This window comes from Amblyomma mixtum, chromosome 3, assembly GCF_055824585.1.
Source record: "Amblyomma mixtum isolate Tamu chromosome 3, ASM5582458v1, whole genome shotgun sequence".
NCBI lineage: Eukaryota > Metazoa > Arthropoda > Arachnida > Ixodida > Ixodidae > Amblyomma > Amblyomma mixtum.
In genome coordinates, this window is record NC_143014.1 from 271,170,654 (window position 1) to 271,189,559 (window position 18,906).

The 18,906-nt window shown below is 50.8% G+C and overlaps 1 protein-coding gene across 6 annotated transcripts in view; it reads right to left on the minus strand.

Moving 5' to 3' along the window:
• Positions 1–18,906, minus strand: part of LOC149354743 (uncharacterized) — a 32,378-nt gene that overhangs the window by 12,602 nt on the left and 870 nt on the right. For 5 of the 6 annotated variants that reach the window (XR_016291382.1, XR_016291383.1, XM_089583503.1 and 2 more), the window contains exons 3-4: positions 16,958–18,835; positions 4,992–5,074 (exon numbers count right to left, since the gene is read on the minus strand). Coding sequence is in view for 4 of the 6 variants with exons in the window: in XM_089583503.1 (XP_089439629.1) it covers positions 4,992–5,074; positions 16,958–17,240 (366 nt within the window). In the remaining 2 variants the exon portion in view is untranslated. The remainder of the gene's footprint in view (positions 1–4,991; positions 5,075–16,957; positions 18,836–18,906) is intronic. The other variant, XM_089583502.1, reaches the window with a different exon arrangement.

An 18,906-nucleotide genomic window follows, 5' to 3' on the forward strand; every position in this document is an offset into this window, starting at 1 on the left:
GAATCGTGCGCCGGGTTATCTAGAAGGCTGGCAAAGGCAAGACACTCCTTGACAGCAATGAAAGCAGCATTGGCAGCCTCAGTCCAGGTGAGAGCACATGCCTTTGGGTTGCCCAACAGCAGTAAACTTTCAAGTGGTTGCAGAAGGGCAGCGCATCCAGGAATGGAACACCTGTAGTAGTTGACGAGGCCAAGGAAACGTGCTGACAAAATGAGTCCAGGTGGGAGAAGTCCGTGAATACCTTGACCTTGTCTGGAAGTGGTTGAATACTGTGGGTCGCGACTTGACGTCTGAGGATTGACAAGAATGAGACACCAAATATACATTCGTCGGTGTTAAGAATCAGTCTGTGGTCAGCAAAACGATCGAAGACGAGATGCAGATGACTGAAGTGCTCGGCGGGAGAGGAACTAGTGATGAGAACATCATCGATGTATGTGGTGGGATGGGGAAACCTCGAAGAATGACGTCAGTGAAATGCTGGAAGCTTTGCGCTGCATTTCGCAGGCCAAAAGTCACCCCTGCGAATTCGAAAAGGCCAAAAGGCGTCATGATGGCCGTCTTCTGTACGTTGTCAGGAGCAACCGGAATCTGGTGGTACACTTTTTGAAGGTCAAGTTTCAAAATTATGAGGCAGTCACATAGGTTGTTCGTAAAGTCCTACACACTCGGCAAGGGATAACGATTAGGATGAGTGGTCAATTTGAGGGTGTGGTGATCCCCAAAGGGGCGCCAGTCACCTGATTTCTTAAGGACCATGTTCAGAAGGGCCGACCAACAGCTGGAGGATGGCCGGGAGATGCCAATCTCTGCCATGTGCTCAAACTCCTGGCGGGCAATGTGCATCTTTTCAGGAGAGAAGCGACAAGCTGTGGCATGCGTTGGTTGACCACTGGTAATAATGCGGTGCACGACGTCGTGCCTGACAGAATTTGTACAGTCGGGGTGACTGTGAAGGAGGGAAACTTGCTCAGCAGCTCCTCATAAGGCGAAGCGATGGTAAGGCAGATCCTAGAGGCAAAGGGGTGGAAAAGGGAGGGCCGGCCAGTCACAGAGACTCCGGTACTCGAATCGCAGTTTCTTGAATGCCATGTCAACCAGGAGGAAGAAATGGCAGAGAAAGTCTGCTCACAGGATGGTGTGGCTGACCTCAGCAACCAAGAATAGCCAACGAAATGACCTGTGTAAACCAAGGTTGACCAAGGTTGATGAGAAGTGATCATATTCTGTAAACTGGCATCCGCAAACCGTTCACGGCTTGAAGATGATGCAGCAGTGGAACAGTATGGTCCACAGCGTTGGCAGGAGTACACTGCCCTCAGCATCTGTGTCAACCAGAACCACAGTCTGCTAGTGGAGTCGATAATATAGAAGAGGCGACCTGATTGTCCGGGGAACCAGTAATCACCATTAGTGATTCCTCAGCACGGTTCCCTACTATGCACAGGCTCGTGTGCAACGCTGCACAGCAGTGCTGTTATGTTTTGCCGGGCTAGTAGCGTGTTCCACCAGGCATCGGGTCCAGGAGCACCACCTCTGTGCCGACGGAGGAAGGAATGTGGGCCGGAGACAGGGAGTAGGAGAAGTGGAGGAAAAACTGTATTCACATATTTACAAAGTTATTTACAAGCAATGACAAACTGGGTAAAAGCTGAGAAGTCTCAAGGACATGCTGAGGGAATCGCTCAGGGAATAGCTCCTTGAAGAACGTGTCGAGCGCTTTTAAATAGACCCTCCCGAGATCTTCCTGCCTTTTCCGACCAATCGAAGGGACTTCGTCCGGGTGCTCCTTAAGGTCGTTCCCTGCTTCGTCGTCTTCCTCGGCTGAGGCACTTGGATACCCGGAAGTGTCCTTTCGGGCCAGGTGGATCCCATATCTTGTTTCAAGGAAATGTCCAAAGGCGTACACCTGCAGCAGCGTCACCCCGCTTCATCGTCTTCCTCGGCTGAGGCACTTGGATACTCGGAAGTGTCCCGTCCGGCCAGGTGGATCCCATATCTTGTTTCAAGGAAACGCCCAAAGGCGAACACCTGCAGCGGCGTCACCCGCACAGTTGACAAAAGAGCCAGGCGCGGTTAAATGGCAGACGCTCGTCTCCGCACGTGGCAGCAGGCGTTGAGTCATGTCACCCTGACGGTTGTACACACAAGGTCGCAGGGTCAATACTGCTGAGATGGGTGCCGTTTAAGGGGAACTCGGGAAAAAACACGTCATGGCAGTTAGGCAGAAGTGGAGGTACATGGAATCCAGGAGTCGTATTCGTCCCTCGAGTTCGGTTCCACCTTTCTTTTCAGGAGGTCATATGGGAGCGCATGCACGGAGAAGGACCACATTAGCAGAACCACGCACTGCCTCTGGGAATGGCCTATGTGGATACAGATGTGACGGGAACACACAAAGAGAGTTAGGGGGGGGGGTAGAGTCACAACAGTGCCAAAACATCAGTGATACCAGCAGTGCGGCACGCTATGACTTTCCTCAGTGCGACGAAAGATGGGTGGTGAGGAGGAACAGGAGCAGCTGTTGCAAAACAGCGTGGATAACGCCGCTGAGGATGGGAGCGGACACTAGGAACGCCTTGCTAAAAACGAAATGAGGTCTTGTAGATGACACATGTCATTGCACAGCTCGGCAAGTTCTTGAAGAAATGCCGTGGATAATGCTGATATTGGTGACAGTGGATCGTGCAGAGCTGGGGAATGAGCACATGCCACAGAGGGTGGCTCCTGATGAAGCATGGTGACATCCATCATCTTGTCCGTGTGGTCGGGTAAAGTAGCAAGTGGCGTGTTGGTGACAGTCGCCAGTAACACCTGCACCCAAGGCAGAAGGCATTTAAGGAAGAGCACCTGAAGGAGCTGGGTGTCAAAAGTTACTGTGTGGTCGCCAAGCAGGCCCTGCATGTGCCACAGAAGTTGCGATGGACACCAGTTGCCAAGATCTGATGTAGAAAGGAGCTGCTACAGCCACTTGCAGTCGGATGGCAAAGTGCATATTGGAATGGTTGCCTTCAAGTGGCCATACGAATCCACAGTTGGGGGACTTGCCAGGATGTCGCAGACCTCAAGCGTGACCTTGGCAGGCAGCGAGGTTTGAAGGTGGCCTAATCATAATTGGTGGGAGGTAACATTCGTCAAGCGAAAAAGGGCTTCAGCTTGTAAGAACCATACATATGGATTGTGCTCCCAGAATGGCAGAGGACGGACAGCTTAGGCGCCAACAGAGGGCACGTGGGACGTCAGAGCCTGGGAAATGTCATGGGGTGCAGCGTTGCTGTGTATGTTCCAGGTCACCAGTGTAGATGATATTGCATCTACAACAGCCACAGGCAAACTGGTTTATTCCAGCCGCCGCATGCCTCTTAACTTCTTCACCTCATAGCAAGCGGTGCTAACATCCCACCACACTACAGTTACCTCCCTATGAAAAAGGAGGCATCCTGCTGACTCTGGGGATATGCACAAGTTGGAGGTGATCGACGTACACTGTTTCACACCAGCGACAATGTATATCCTGTTGTGGCACAAGTGGTTATAATGTATTTTGCAGTAGAGGTCTGGCGGATAACGCAAAGCCACCCTGAGTAAGTTTGGGGTATAGGATGGAGTAGAACTGGTGGGGTCCTGAAGGTGCTTCTAGCGATAGTCGTCCCGAGTTGTAAAAGTTCAGGAAAGCTGACGGCATTCTTCAGCATATGTGGCTGCTGGAGAAAGGGTCATGGACTCAAGAGACCTCAGGGCAATAAGGGAGCTTGGTATCCATGGTACCATTATCATCGTGCAGGTGGGCTCGCGTCTGTAAAGAGCAAGAAATGCGGCGAAGACTGTTGTGGTGTTGGCGGTGCTGTAGGCGTATGTTACAACAGAAGAACCCCCTTGAATTTCAGTGATCAGAGGCGAAATACCCAAAAATAACCGGAATTTCTCTCCTGACCTGAGAAGCTTCTCTTGGACGAGGCAAGCCAGGTGACTTCCTTGACTTGACTGTTGTTAACCTTAAGGATCATACCCACAGCACGATGACTCATCGCCTCAGATGATTTTGTTCGGATAGTCTTCGAATACATTGACTGCTTCAGCACTGTTCTTCGCTATGAGACCATCCGTTTTGGTGATGTCCTCAGTTCGTGCACTTGAAGGAGGACCGGAACAGGGCTGATCTTCAAAAGCAATTTTCTCCTTTTAAACTTAACAAACCATTTGTACTCATGCACTCTACTGAAAGCATGTTCTTTGTAGGCTCTTTGTATCGTCACAGCAGTTTCTGCGGCATTCTTGCCAAGTAACAAACAAAACCTCACAACTGCAGGTTCTTTGTGACAATATGCCATTTCTTCACGTCACAAGTACACTACAGACACATACAGAACTGCCAGAGAAACCACATGCCGTCGTTGTTGGTTGATGGCACTTGGCATAACACTCAGGAGAGGTCCTCCCACAGCGCTCTAGCGGTGCTATCTCATACTACGAGTACACAATGTGCAGAAATACGATTCCAGTTATTTTCGGGTCCCCCTCGTACATGGCCAGCATATCACTCAATGTGCGGCCGAACCATTCAATTATACCATTGGTTTGAGGGTGGTAGGCCATTCTAGAGCAGTTAACAATGTGGCATTGCTGAAAGTGAAATTATATGGTGTCCTAGAGGAAGATGTGACTCCAGTAGATCAGAAGTTTGTTTAGGTAAACCATGGCGCAGAACAAGATTGCAGGGAATGAAAGACGCAATCTCTTGCGCAGACACAGATGGCAAGGAGGAGGCTTCTACATAGCAGGTGAGGTGGTCTACTACCACTAAGACCCAGTAGTTTCCAGCCAAAGTGATGGGAAGTGACCCGTAGATATGGATGCCAACGTAGCCAAATGGTAGCATGGGGCAGGGCAAGGGCTGCAGCTGAACGGTGGAATGGCAGGGAGGGATTTTGTGTTGCAGGCATTCCAGGTAGGAGTAAACATATTGACGGGCAAAGCGGAACATGCCTTACCAGTAGAAGCAGAGTCAAAGGCGTGTGTAAGTCTTCAACATCCTGGCATGGGCACACTGAGGGTCGGCAAGGAAGGCAGTGCCCTGGAATGACAATCAGCCTGTTGCACCCGCTGTGAAGACAATTTCAGCCACAAAAGACACCATGTTAGTGTTCAACATGTCTCATAGTAATTTGCTTGTTACTTATGCTTCGTGCGGTTCTGACGATGAATTAATATCCACAATACTACATTCTTTTCACCCCTCCTGCTAGGGCCCACTTAGGGCCTGCAGTATTTGTTAAATAAATAAATTCTGTGTGGCAAAGTGGTGGGGTTGAGAGCGGAGAGTCTGGGACACAGAAGCAATGTAATGGGAGACGCGGCCTTGTCAGGCTAAAGTGAACTGCCCTTTGTCCCGCCCCATCAGACTAAGCTTGCCTGAATAAAAGACTTCAATCAATCCATCAATCAATACACACTGTAGACAGTAGAGCGAGGAAATGATCCAAGGGTCCTGGCATTGTTCAGACGGCACCTTGGCTACGTCGAGGGAACAGGAATCGCTGCGGCAAGAGATGTGAAGTCGAAGTCATATTGCAGTAGAGAGATGGAGAGGGTGTCAGCATCAGAATGCTTATGGACAGACCGATAGATGACTTGAATGTCAAATTCCTGTAAATGTAACATCCAACAAGCAAGATGGAGCACATCTGCAACTACCTACTCCTATAAACCAACTTTTTTGTTACGCAAGAACAGCTCCGAAGCCTCCCCCAACTGGCATCAGCGTGCATTTCAGTGAGTTCCTTGCCGTCAAAATGCTGGAGGATTGGAGGTGACACTAGAAGGCACCGAAGTGTGGAGAAGGCCACATTACAGGTGGGTGTCCAGTATGAGAGTTTGGGTTTGCTGGCAAGGAGCTCAGCCAGGGAGATAAATACAAGTGAAATCGCGGACGAAACAGCGGAAATAAGAGCCAAACACCATAAAGCTTGCAGCACCTTCAGCGAAGTTGGTAAAGGGAACTTGGCGACCGCATGCAGTTTGGTAGGATCGGGAAGGATGCCATCTTTGGAGACAATGTGGCCCAAGATGGCAAGCCAAAGAAGCAATTCTTCAAGTTCAACTGCAGGACTCGCTTGTGGTGACCCAGGCAGGATGCAAAGCCTCTAGAAAAGATGACGACATCATCCAGGTAAAAAAAAAATGTGCGAGTTAAGTCTGCTGTGAATAGTGTCCGTCAGCACTTGTTTTGTCTCCTTTCTCGTCCCTCTTTCGCGCTGGTACTCACCATGACACCATGCCAACCTAGTTTCTACCCTTCTGTCCTTCATCATGAGTGGACGAGCCTAAACGGTGTCATCTGGGTGGTCTCCTGCACAGCAGTATTGTAAACAAGAGTAAGGGAGGATAGCATCCCAGGTCGTCTCTGGCTTCCATATACGCAACGAGAATGTCAGCAATGGTTTTGTTCAGGCACTTTGCAAGTACGTTGATGTGCGCGAGGCATGCAGCAGTTTAGGAATGGCTTGTGTGGCTGTAGTTCAGAACGGATTGGGTAAGCTTGGCCGTAATTGTTGTTCCCCTATCCATGATGAAAACTTCTGGTGCACCGTGGTGCAAAAGGATCTGCTCAACAAAAAATTGGCTGAGGCTTTTGCGAAAGCAATTTGCGAAAAATTGCGAAAGCAATTTCCCCTGGCTGCGCCTAGGTTGGCTTGTGGTCTGTCTTGGTGGTGCTCTTAGTAAGGGTTATGTTATCAAAGTTAGTTAATGACACTTAAGGTTCGCCTTTAGGAGCGGAATGCGACAGCGTGTTGTAGCGCTGCCAGGCAGTACACGGAACACCACCACCCGTTCGGCGCGATGCCTTGCCCTTTGAACGCGGCGCTTTTTGAGGAAAGGAAATTACGCAGTAATTCTCTGTCATCTCGGTGGACACCCGCACCGTACAGGAAGGGAGGATTGCCACCACCCGTTCAGCGCGATGCCTTCGCGGTAGGCGGCATTGCAACGTCTGGCCGCCGGCATGCTGCGTGCCCGGTTTTGCGGCAGATGGCATGACGTCAGACCGCTAAGCACGCCGCCCGCGGCAGGAGCGGGAGTTAGGCCGCGCTTGGTAGCTGTGGCCTCGCTACGCGAAGGCGCGAGTTGGGCCCCTGGTTTTTGCGGCAGATGGCATGACGTCACAGCAGGGGATCATGCTAAAGGTCATTGGTAGCTACCGGCCTCGCTACGTGACGGGCTGAAAGTGCAACTAGTATTGCTTTCGCAATAAAAATTTCGCAATTTCCGCCACAGTACCACTCGGCAGAGATTTTCCTTCAGCACAGCGTGAGATCAAGTAGTTGGTCACCATGATGATCCACTTGTCGCCTGATTATGACATTGGGAAAGGGCCAAGAAGATCCATTTCAATCTGCTGAAAGAGCTTGCTCAGTGGTGGTATGGGTTTCTCTAGTTCAGTTCGCCTGATCAGTGGCATCTTCCGTCGTTGACACTCATAGCATGTTTTGACGTAACGCTCAACGTCGGCAGACAGTCATGGCCAGTAGTAATTATCTTGAATGCATTCTAGGGTGCGGGTAAAGCCGAGGTGCCCAGCTGTTGGTTCGTCATTCGAAGCCTGCAGAATTCTCGTTAGCTGTTTCGAACAACGAGGAGGTATGCAGCCTTATTGGGGGCAAAGTTCTTCACAAGGATGCCATTTGGCAGACAGGAAAAACCATGCTTGAACGATGCTGAGGGTGAAGAAACATTGCCTTCCAGATACTGGACGAGATGCTAGGTCGAAATCCAAGCGTTGGTGTTGCACAAATTCAGTAGTGCTTAACGGCCCCAAAAGGCACCCTCATTATCTTCTTCCAGCCGCTTGTAGACAGGGGCTCGAGGGAGGAAGTTCGCATCAGTGTGCTTGCATCCAGCGAGGAGGAATACCTCCAAGACATGGTCCGCATATGGCGCGGCGCAAGAAGACTAAGGCCTCCAGGGACGCCAACACGGACACCGGCCAGCAACAGGTGGCGGGACGCTCTGCACATGTGCAGGGCGAGAACGCGCAACATGCAGCTGTGCAACAAACAAAACAGCCCCGGTGGCGGCCGCAACACATGCCCCGCATCGGGAAAGACGAAATCATTACGGTGCTTAAGCCACGAGAAACCATCGACCTGAAGGCCACCTTAGGTCCTGGACAAGCCGGCGCTACCGTTCGCAGCATCCTCGGGGATGCCGCAAGTGTGGGGCTTGCAGTGTGGCCCGTGTGGGAGCAAAATGTTCTCGTGTGCACACTGCAATCAGTGGAAGCTGCAGAGAAGCTGCTCTGGGACATCATGCTGCCGGTCGGAGGCCGCAAGCTGCTATTCTGGGGCCACCCTAAGCTCTCCGGCGAATTCTGCAACAGCGTCATCACCGTCTCCCCAGACGAGACGTCTGAGACTGTCAAGAAAAAACTCAGTGAGGACCCCAACGTAGTATCCGTGCGCAAATTGGGCAAAACGCAGGTTGCTGTGGTCACCTTTACAGGGACAAGGGTGCCGCGGTCCGTACTTTATAGTTGCGAGCGTCTCCCCGTCCACTTTTATAAGAAAACGATCCCTGCCTGCCCTCGCTGTGGCACGGTGGGGCATCGGGCCGACGCATGCCCGCGGCCGCAACCTGGACGCTGTGAACGCTGTGGGGCTCAGGTTGCTGCTGCTCCTGACGGTGGCCCAGCTGAACATCAATGCTCCCCGTGCTGCCCTCATCTGCGGAGGCAGCCATCCCACCGGAGCGCCTGGCTGCGCGGGCAAGTACCGCAAGGTCATCAAGCCGGGACCCCCACCCACCCCAAAGCAGAAGCAGACGCCAGGACCCAAAAAGGCCCAGACGCCCAAGGCCAGACCCAAGCAGGCTCCGGGGCCCAAGCCCGAACCCGAGAAGGCCCAGTCCAGGCCGCCAAAATTTGTGAAGTCCGGGAACCCGACGAGGCCACCGGTCCTGAAAGCCGAGGATTTCCCACCTCTGGTACCGCGCCAAAATCAGGTGAGCAGTTGGAGTGGGTTAGCCTGGTACCGCGCCAAAATCAGGTGAGCAGTTGGAGTGGGTTAGTCTCTGGGCCCACCCCCCCTCCCTCCCCTACCAAATCCGCCCTACAGCGGCAGGTAGAGGAGCTCAGGCGCCAAAATCAAATTCTCGCCCGTAAAATTCAAGAATTAGAAGCTAAGCAGGCCGGGCAGTCCGAGCCCATGCAGAACACTGAGCCCAAGGACAGCGATGATGGATCCTCAGTATCATCTTGCCTAACTAGCGTCTCGCTGCTAACCACGGACACGGTGGTCGATTCGGCCCCCGCGGATGCCGGCCGCTTCGAGGCCCTGGAGCGTAAAGCCGAGCATTTGGAGGAGCGGGTGGCAGCGCTCCCGAACCAAATTATGATTGCGGTCCGCGAGTCCTTTCAGGACATGTTCAGGTCCGCATTTGCTGCAATGCTTCCCGACATTGCAGCCCAGGTGACTGACTCTGTCCTTAAGGCGGTGCAGCCCTGGGTCAGCTCCCAAATGAAAAATTCTCTCCTGCGACTCCCCGCAGCTAAAACGTAAAATAGCTCCTCGACAGGCAGCGGAAGATAGCGGTTCGGGCCCGATAGCCGTGGCGTTGATGCAGCCCTTACCTGGGGCTGTGCCGGCCCCCGAACCGAGTGGCTACCCAGCACCGTAAAATAAAAACATCAATATGGCTGGCAAACCTTCTCAGAAAGCTAAAAAATTAGACCAATTTGAAATCATTCAATGGAACTGCAGGGGTTTTAGAGCCTACAAAAAACGGTCACATCTCCAGCTCTACCTGCAGTCCCTTGGTGACATGCCGGCGCTTCTTGCTTTGCAAGAGCCTGGCAATGATGCTAAATTCTCTGGGTATAGCTCGTTTCAGGGGGGCCCCTCGACCTGCATCCTGGTGCATAAAGCATACACCGCGATTCAGGTCTATCTTGATCTGGAGACTGAGCAGGAATACACCATGGTGAGGGTTCTGCCTCTCAGGAGCCGCGACCCGTCAATACATGTACTTAATGTGTATTGCCCCCCGCATAAGCCGCGTGTTACTTTCAGTGAAATTTTCTATCGTGCTCTAAAATCGGCTAACAATGAACCCCTGGTGATCATTGGGGATTTCAACGCACCCAGTCTACACTGGGGCTATCATTTCGAGAAAGCCAGGGGACGCAAGCTGGCGGAGCTCATCTCCACCCTTCGTCTTACGTTGCTCACGGATCCGTCTTGCCCCACATGTGTGGGCAACTCGGTCACCCGTGACACGTGTCTTGACTTATCTCTGGTTAGGAACACTACAAACACCACATGGGAGAACCTGGGGGATACCCTGGGCAGCGACCACTGCCTTCTCCGCATCACGCTTTTGGCGAAGGCAGCCTGTAAAAAATGGGGACAGGCGAAAATAACCAATTGGCAGCAAATTCGAACTCAGGACGTCCGTCCCGTACTATTCTCCGACGGCTATGCGGAGTGGGCAACACAGGTCACCAACATACAGAAACAACACACGCAAACACTTCACACCACCTACGAGATCCCCGCAGTGGACAATCACCTCCTGCATCTGTGGGAGGCGCGCCAGAGCTTAACAAAACGATGGAAGAAACACAAGACGAATCGCAAGCTTAGAGCTCGCATTGCACAACTTACGGAGCAGGCTGGGGCATATGCCGCCCAGCTCACAGACACCAATTGGATAGAACGCTGCAACTCGGCAGCGCGTCAGATGAGCTCAAAGGAGACTTGGCGTCTCTTACGCAGCCTCATCGACCCTTCTCAAACGAAAGGGGAGACGCAAAAACAGCTCCGGCGGGCTCTGCACGGGTACCAAGGTACGACGGCGCAACTTGCAGACACTTTGTGCGACAGGTATCTCTGCCGCACAAATGACCCGGTTGGGCCCGAGTACACGTACTCCGGCGAGCCAAATCAGGATTTAGACGCCTCTTTTGAGTTGCATGACCTTAAGGCGGCCCTGGCTAAAATGCGCCAAGGTGGGGCACCGGGTCGGGATCGCATAACAGTGAAACTGTTGGCGAACCTCTCCGACTCTGCATACCTCCATTTGCTACAATACATAAATCAGATCTGCGATGGGTGTCCACTCCCACTCGAATGGAAAGCATCGCTTGTAACGTTCATCCCCAAAGCAGGTAAAGCCGTGACTACGGACAACTTGAGACCCATCTCATTAATCTCATGTGTGGGAAAGCTCATGGAGACGATGGTTCGGGATCGCCTCTCTCCATACATGGAGGGTAAGGGCCCCTTTGCAGACACTATTTTCGGGTTCCGCCCGCACATGTCTGCACAGGATGTCCTACTCCAACTACACAGGGACATAATACAACCCACAACCATGCAACAAAATGACAAGGCCATTCTCGCCCTCGATCTTAAGGGGGCATTTGACAATGTCAAATGTCAAATGGCACCATACTCTCTAACTTGAACACCACTTACTGCGGGGCGAAGGTCTTCGCCTATGTCAGAGACTTCCTCTCTGTGCGTCAGGCACTCCTCCGGATCGAGGACGAGGAATACGGCCCGTACTCTATGGGTACACGAGGTACACCTCAGGGGGCGGTGTTATCACCGCTCCTTTTCAACATCGCCATGATGCACCTGCGCAGCCGACTGGCTCAGGTGGAGGGCATAAGACACGCACTCTATGCAGACGACATTACAATCTGGACCACCGAGGGGAGCCTTGGGGAGATGGAGGACCGCCTTCAGCAGGCCGCCTCCATAGTCGAAGCATATGCTGCCGACTGTGGTCTCCAATGTGCTCCTGCCAAATCAGAGCTTCTACACGTCAGGACAAACCACAAGGACAACACGTCTCTACACATATCTCTGTCGGGCGGTCCCATCAGAGAAGTGGCAGAGCTCCGGATCCTGGGTCTGTTCATCAATAACAAACTTAGGTCGGACTCTACTATAGCGAAACTCAAGAGCATAGGTGAACAGGTAGGGCGCATGATCCACCATGTTTCCAACAAGCGGGGTGGTCTGCGAGGCAGGGACGCGCTACGGCTCGCCTATGCCTTCGTGACCAGCCGGATCCTCTACGCCGTGCCGTACCTACGCACCACCAAACAACAAGACGAGCTCATTGACGCCATCATCAGGAAGGCAACAAAGCGAGCACTGGACCTCCCGGTGGCTACCTCCAACGCCAAACTGAAGGCGTTGGGAGTGGTAAACTCCTATCAGGAGTTGCGGGAGGCCCACCTCGTGAACCAATATACGTGGCTATTGCAGACGGTTCCTGGGCGCTGCCTCCTAAACCGCTTACACATCCAACACACATGCATACCAGAGGTGACGGAGAACATCCCGATGCTGTGGCGCCACATGCTCTGGGTCACTCCGCTCCCGCGTAACATGGACATGGCTTCACATGAAGGCAGACGACAAGCGCAGGTTCGCACGCTTGAGAGGCAATATGGATATAAAGAGGGCGTCTACTACGTGGACATCACAGGGCCGTCGCCCGTGGGATTCTTCACGGCTGCCGTAGTCCACCGGGGAATGAATGTCGATGGGCTATCTTTTCGGGCCCCAAATTCAACACGAGCGGAGGAAGTCGCAATAGCTCTCACTGCCGCCGATCCGAAATCGAAAACGGTTATCACAGACTCTCGCCGGGCCTGTGAACATTATCTTGCAGGCGAAATATCACCTCTTGCCTCGCAAATTCTAGGACGCGCTCTCGCCGATCCAACTCGCATAAAAGTGATCTGGGCTCCTGGCCACCAGGGTCTACGAGGCAATGACGCTGCTGATGCGGCCGCCCGAGCACTCACACACTGGGCTCCTCATCCTAGCTCTCCTGGCTCAGAAGCTCATAAACCGCTTTTGCGGTTCCACGAAATCCTAATTCATTATTGCGACAGCCACCGTCTCTACCTGGCACCTGCCAAGGGGCTGAGTAAGGCGGAGGAGCGAACTCTGCGGTGCCTGCAGACAGCAACCCTTCTCTGTCCTGCCATAGCAAAACACTTCGATCCGAACACAGATGGGCGCTGCCCACACTGTGGAGAGATCTGCAATATCTTTCACATGGTGTGGGCATGTACTCAGAATCCTCACCTTCCCCCACCCCCACCCGAGAGGCATGGGAGACTGCCCTCCTCAAATGCTCCACGCTGGAGTCCCAAAGGGCTCTGGTCAAGCGGGCGCGAGACGGGGCCTCGTCGTGCGGTGTCCCGGACTAAGGATACCGACCATGCAGCAGGGTTTTTTAACCCTTAAGCTCTCTTTGAATATTAAAGTTTTTCACCACCATCCAGATTTGTAGACAACGGTGATGAACTCCAGGAGGCGCAAGCTCCATCAAGCAAGGTGGCTGGAGGGGTCCTTCAAACTGGCAAGCTAGCACAGTGCATAGTGATTGCTGACCACGTTGAATGGTCGCCTGTACAGGTAGGGGCAGAATTTTGAGGTAGCCCAGATGATGGCAAGGCACTCCTTTGCAGTCATCAAATAGTTAGCTTCGGCCTTGGAAAGGGAACGGCTAGCGTCTGCGATTACTTTCTCAAGTCCACAGGTTTTCTGAACTAGGACATCACCTAGGCCTATGCTGCTCGGGTTGGTATGAATTTCAGTCTCGGCATTTTCATCGACGTTCCCAAGGACCGGAGTGGGCTGTAATTGACGCTGAAGTTCCGTGAAGGCTTTTGTTTGTGGTGCTTCCAATTTAAATGCCACATCTGCCTTTGTCAGCTGGGCCAGAGGCCCAGCAATGTGTGAAAAGTTGCTGCTGTTATGACTGCTACTGGTTGCTGCTGCTGTGAGCCAGCGGATCAGTGCGAGAGTTATGCGTTCTGTGGTCAGAACTGCAGGGGACTGCTGTTGATTGCTGCTGCTGTGAGCCAGCAGATCAGTGCAAGAGTTATGCATTCTGTGGTCAGAACTGCAGGTGACTGCTGTTGATTGCTGCTGCTGTGAGCCAGCGGATCAGTTGCAAGAGTTATGCGTTCTCTGGTCAGAACTGCAGGGGACTGCTGTTGATTGCGGCTGCTGTGAGCCAGCAGATCAGTTGCAAGAGTTATGCATTCTGTGGTCAGAACTGCAGGTGACTGCTGTTGATTGCTGCTGCTGTGAGCCAGCGGATCAGTTGCAAGAGTTATGCATTCTGTGGTCAGAACTGCAGGTGACTGCTGTTGATTGCGGCTGCTGTGAGCCAGCGGATCAGTTGCAAGAGTTATGCGTTCTCTGGTCAGAACTGCAGGTGACTGCTGTTGATTGCTGCTGCTGTGAGCCAGCGGATCAGTACGAGAGTTATGCCTTCTGTGGTCAGAACTGCAGTAACTGCTGTTCTTTGCTGCTGCTGTGAGCCAGCAGATCAGTGCGAGTTATGCGTTCTGTGGTAAGAACTACAGGTGACGGTGTGTATACACTGTGGCGCTGAGGAAGTTTTCCTAGCGGAAGGGCTTGCTTTCTCCTCACGCATGAGTGAAAGGCTGTTGCGCTAGGACTCGCGCGCGCCCAGTGCCAGCGTTAGGGCTTTTCTCAAGTCCGAACCGCATTGGCCGAAGGGTACCACCATTAGTAGGCTGCGAGGTCGTTTGAAACTGGGCTTGGCCCGCAAGGGGCGCAGCGGGGTTTATGGAGCTTCTCCAAAACGTATACCAGCAAAAAAAAAAAAAAACACATCTATAAAAATTAAAAATCTAAAAAACAAAAATTCCATACAAAAGTAAAATTAGCAATAACTAATGACGTGGTCAAATGGCAAAGTATGACGTAACCGGAAATGTACTCTGCATACGCGTGACGTCATCACCAGTCTATATAGCAGCGCCGACCGCCGCTTCGACTACACCTTGGCAGCTGCCGGCGCATGTGCTTGACGTCACCTATGATGTCATCACCACAGTAACAGGGGCAGCAACAGAGGCAGAAGTGGCTTTCGCCTCATCGTACTTTAGTAAGAGCGCCAGCCGGAATTTTTTTTTCCACCCCAATGCACCAGTGGCAGTTCTACTTTGGGCTCGGTTGGCATTTTCATTACCATGCAGTGCTGCCAGCGCTGACCTGCACAGACAAATGCAGATCCACAGAGGTTCATATCTCTATTTAACCTACAACATACTGACAACAGGCACTTGGAGAAGTGTTTAGGGCCAACACACACCGATCAAGCATCCCATAGTATGAAAAGCTGTAGCTTTTCAGTGCAAACCTGCTGATGACAGAGGGAAGTGATTAGACGTTGTCTGGTAGTTTGGCGATATCTGCCTCAGGTCATCCAGGAGCTGCTTGTTGCTCACAGCAACATAGATCTTGTCATAGGCGGCAGTGCCTGGTCACAACATGCAGCAACAAATACCAGTATGTAAGGATTACATCACTTGGTATTGTTCAACAAGTGCATTACAAGTATCAACTTCAGCATCAGTCACATATTCGCACCAGTTGCCAAGTCACCTAACCATTATCACCTTCATGTATAATTACCAATGCCATCAATACCATATATTGAAGATGACTGTATCCCTCTCAGACATACTTTATGTTCTGCTATCGAAAAAATCTGAAAATCTGTGCGTGCATATGAACCCCCTATTTCACAAAAACAACATGACTGGGTAGCAAATGTTAGGAATTCACGCATGCCACACACTTTCACACTCGTGGATTTGCAGCCTCATTCTCCCATACAACACAAAAATGACAAATTATTAATTTTCCTCATCATCCGAAACTGTTTCCACAATCAAAACTCAGCTACGGTGTCCCTTGATAAAACATTCCGCCGCGTTAGAGAAGAAAAGTAAGAGCACCAGACAGCAATTCCCAGGCGCACCGCAGAACTTAGCATTGTCTTGCTCTCATTCTTATCCCGAAAACATTTGTTTTTTTTCAAGACACAAAAAGGCTCTGAAGTTCTGCCAAGCAGAAAATGTAGAGAGCACAACCGACTTCGTGAGAACAGCACCACAGGCTTCGAGAATAAAAAAATTGAAAGCTCGCGTGCACAGAAGAAGTCACCTAGCAGCAAAGCACTGAAAGGATATCATAGCAGCCCAATTATAGTTTCCTGTGAAAGCAGGTGTTAAAGGGACACTGAGGAGAAATTGAACTTGGCTTGTATCGACAGAATACCAGCTCCTGATTACAGAAACGCCACTCATACTGACAACAAAGCTCTTGTAACGTAGAAAAGAGCAAGAACCAAAATACAGGTATCGCCACCACAGGCCAAACACGCAAGTACAAGCGTGATGACGTCATAGGACAAAACAGTGTTGCTAGAACCAATGGTTCTAGCAACACTAGGACACGGGAAGCCATGAATCACTGAAGTGCAGCCAATGCATGCGCAAATCTCCTTGACGTCGCCAGATGGCGCCACATACCTGGCAGCTACGCGCGCCTGCAGCATCGGGACCAATCAGCGCCTGCTCACCGGCGGTAGGCAGGCCCCCGGTATTCTGCTAACGGTAACAAGGTACACTGTATGCTAAAGGTGTCTATTTGCGAGAACTTCGTTGACGACTTCGAGAGCGGGATCCATCGTAACGCTGGCAAAACACCGGTGCAAACGTAAACGAAGCGCCGGTAGCAACGGCCGCAATAGCCGACAGATGCCTTCAACATGCGGCCGGCGGTAGTGTTCTTTTCGGCTGCTGCTGGGCCGCACTGCTGGCCGCCAGAAATCACGGAGTCTGCGTTACATATGTGCACGTCATGTTTCACGTCACTTAGTCCTGTGTCGTCATAAGAGAATCCCAAGTTTGAATCAGAGCAGTGGGAAAAACTTTTTCAACTTCGAATCCAAATTTCTTAGAAATAAATGCATCTTTCACTGCCGGCCAAGTGGCAACAAAGCGATGAAATGCCGAACTATCAGATTTTGCTCTTAAAAAAATATTAACAGAGCTCTCCTCACTGTCCTTTCAATCTAGTTTCAAGATTTTGTTTCGGTGCAGTACAAGTACCTGGATAAATCCACTTCCTCGGCAACAGGTCGCCATGCTCGCAGTCAGGATACCCATCACAGTAGTCTGTGCACTTATCTTGAACACGGTTCAAGGTCTTCCAAATGGCCGCAGTTAGGTCACGATTGCTGGAGTCAACTCTCACAGCAAAGTACATGTGGGTCACAATTGATGAAATCCACACCTGGACAACTGTGCAACCCTTGTTTTGGAGGCTGGAAGCAATTTCTTGCACAGCCCTGCAGATTGCCGTGAATGAAAACATGAGAAAATGAAGAAACATGAAGGTCTGTCTATACTCGGGGACAGCTTGCTGTGGCTGTGGAGAGGAAGCTACGAGCGTGCACTGGCCTGCTTACACGCCTGTGTTTCTGGTTCGTGAGCGTGCTTGTGGAAGCCGGCACCTCACGCTCATACCTTCCGCTGCACAAGCACAGAAAGTTGTCCCCAAATATAGACCAAATGTATGCAGCCTGGTTATTCGTGAGCTGTTTGTAACCCGGGATTATGAACATTACTTTCATATGAAACTTCAAAGCAACAGTGACACAACAATTATTTCTTAACTGTACTTTTTAAACGTAACTTCATTTCTTCCTCACTTTACAAATCTAAAATCACATTAGTTTCTTTCCATTTCTGTTTTAGTTCACTCTCACAATAAGTGTTTCCAACATACCATGCAATAACCGAAAAAAAAAAACGGCTGTGTACATTATTCTAGAATTTTAGCTCCATTAGCTAACCAAGTTCCCTTGGTCTTATAACAAGCTTCTGTACAAATTAGCCTTATTTTTACCAAAAACAAGCGTGATATGTTTAATCCAAAACCTGTATAATAAGCTATCTGATCTTATTTTTGAAAATTAATGCATTGGCATTATGCTTTTGTAATATGAACAAGCCAGCTTTCCTCTCACGCTCTGCAGCCTTCTGTGATACACAGTGGCATCAAGACTGCCCTTTACAGGTCTAGGAAGGCTCTTATAAACACCTTATACTGCCTTACAAACACTTTACACCAGTGATTACACTATTATTTCCAATTAACCAACATCACAAGTGAAAAAAAAAACATTCCTCTATGCTTCCCTTGGTTTAAATCACTGTTGGCTTCCTTTCTATGAATGTCATCGAGCCCTTCACTATGCTACCCTAGCAGTCCTGATGCCATAAGGAGCATAAGAGGGTTCTTGTACAACTGCCTCCTTTACATTCGATCACGCTCTACCTGGCACTCCTAAGTCTGCCACCATCGTCAAAGGTAGCGATGGTGAACAATCTCAATGTTACACAGAACACAAACACCCCCAAAAGCAGAGGACTGGTCAGCCGTTGCCATTGCTCAGTTGATAGAGTACCATATGCGGAATACAGAGGTCGTGGTTTTGGATCCCATTGGTGACATGGTTGATTTTCTTCTAATTTATTACCAAATTTTAGCCACAAAGCAAATGCGCCACTAAATTCCCATTAATCAACACAAGTGAAAAAGTAAATTTAGAAATTCCCCAATGCTTCTCTTGGTTTTGATCACTCTTGGCTTCCTGTATCTTTACAGCGCTCAAGTCCTTTGCTTCAACTTCTTTTAAAATGTCTCCTTTGGCTGTAGAGCAGAATGGCCCAATCAACTACAAAACAATTCTCGCAATTAGGCAGTGATGTAGGTGCCACGCTGTAGAGGTGCTAACCTTCACCAATGTGCCAAGCATCAATATGCTGGGGGATAACTACCCTCACATCTCTCATAGAGGCATGTGCCTGGGCATGTCGGTCAGTGACGAGCTCGAGGACTTTAACATTGTTGGCAGCAAGGCAATCAAGTCCTCTTTTCAGGCCCTCGGGCTCTATCGAGCCACTGCAGCTGACTTCACTGGACTGCAGAGAAATGTGAAATTAATGATATTAGAAATTACTGAAATCAGTGAACTGTGCACATGAGAAGTAGA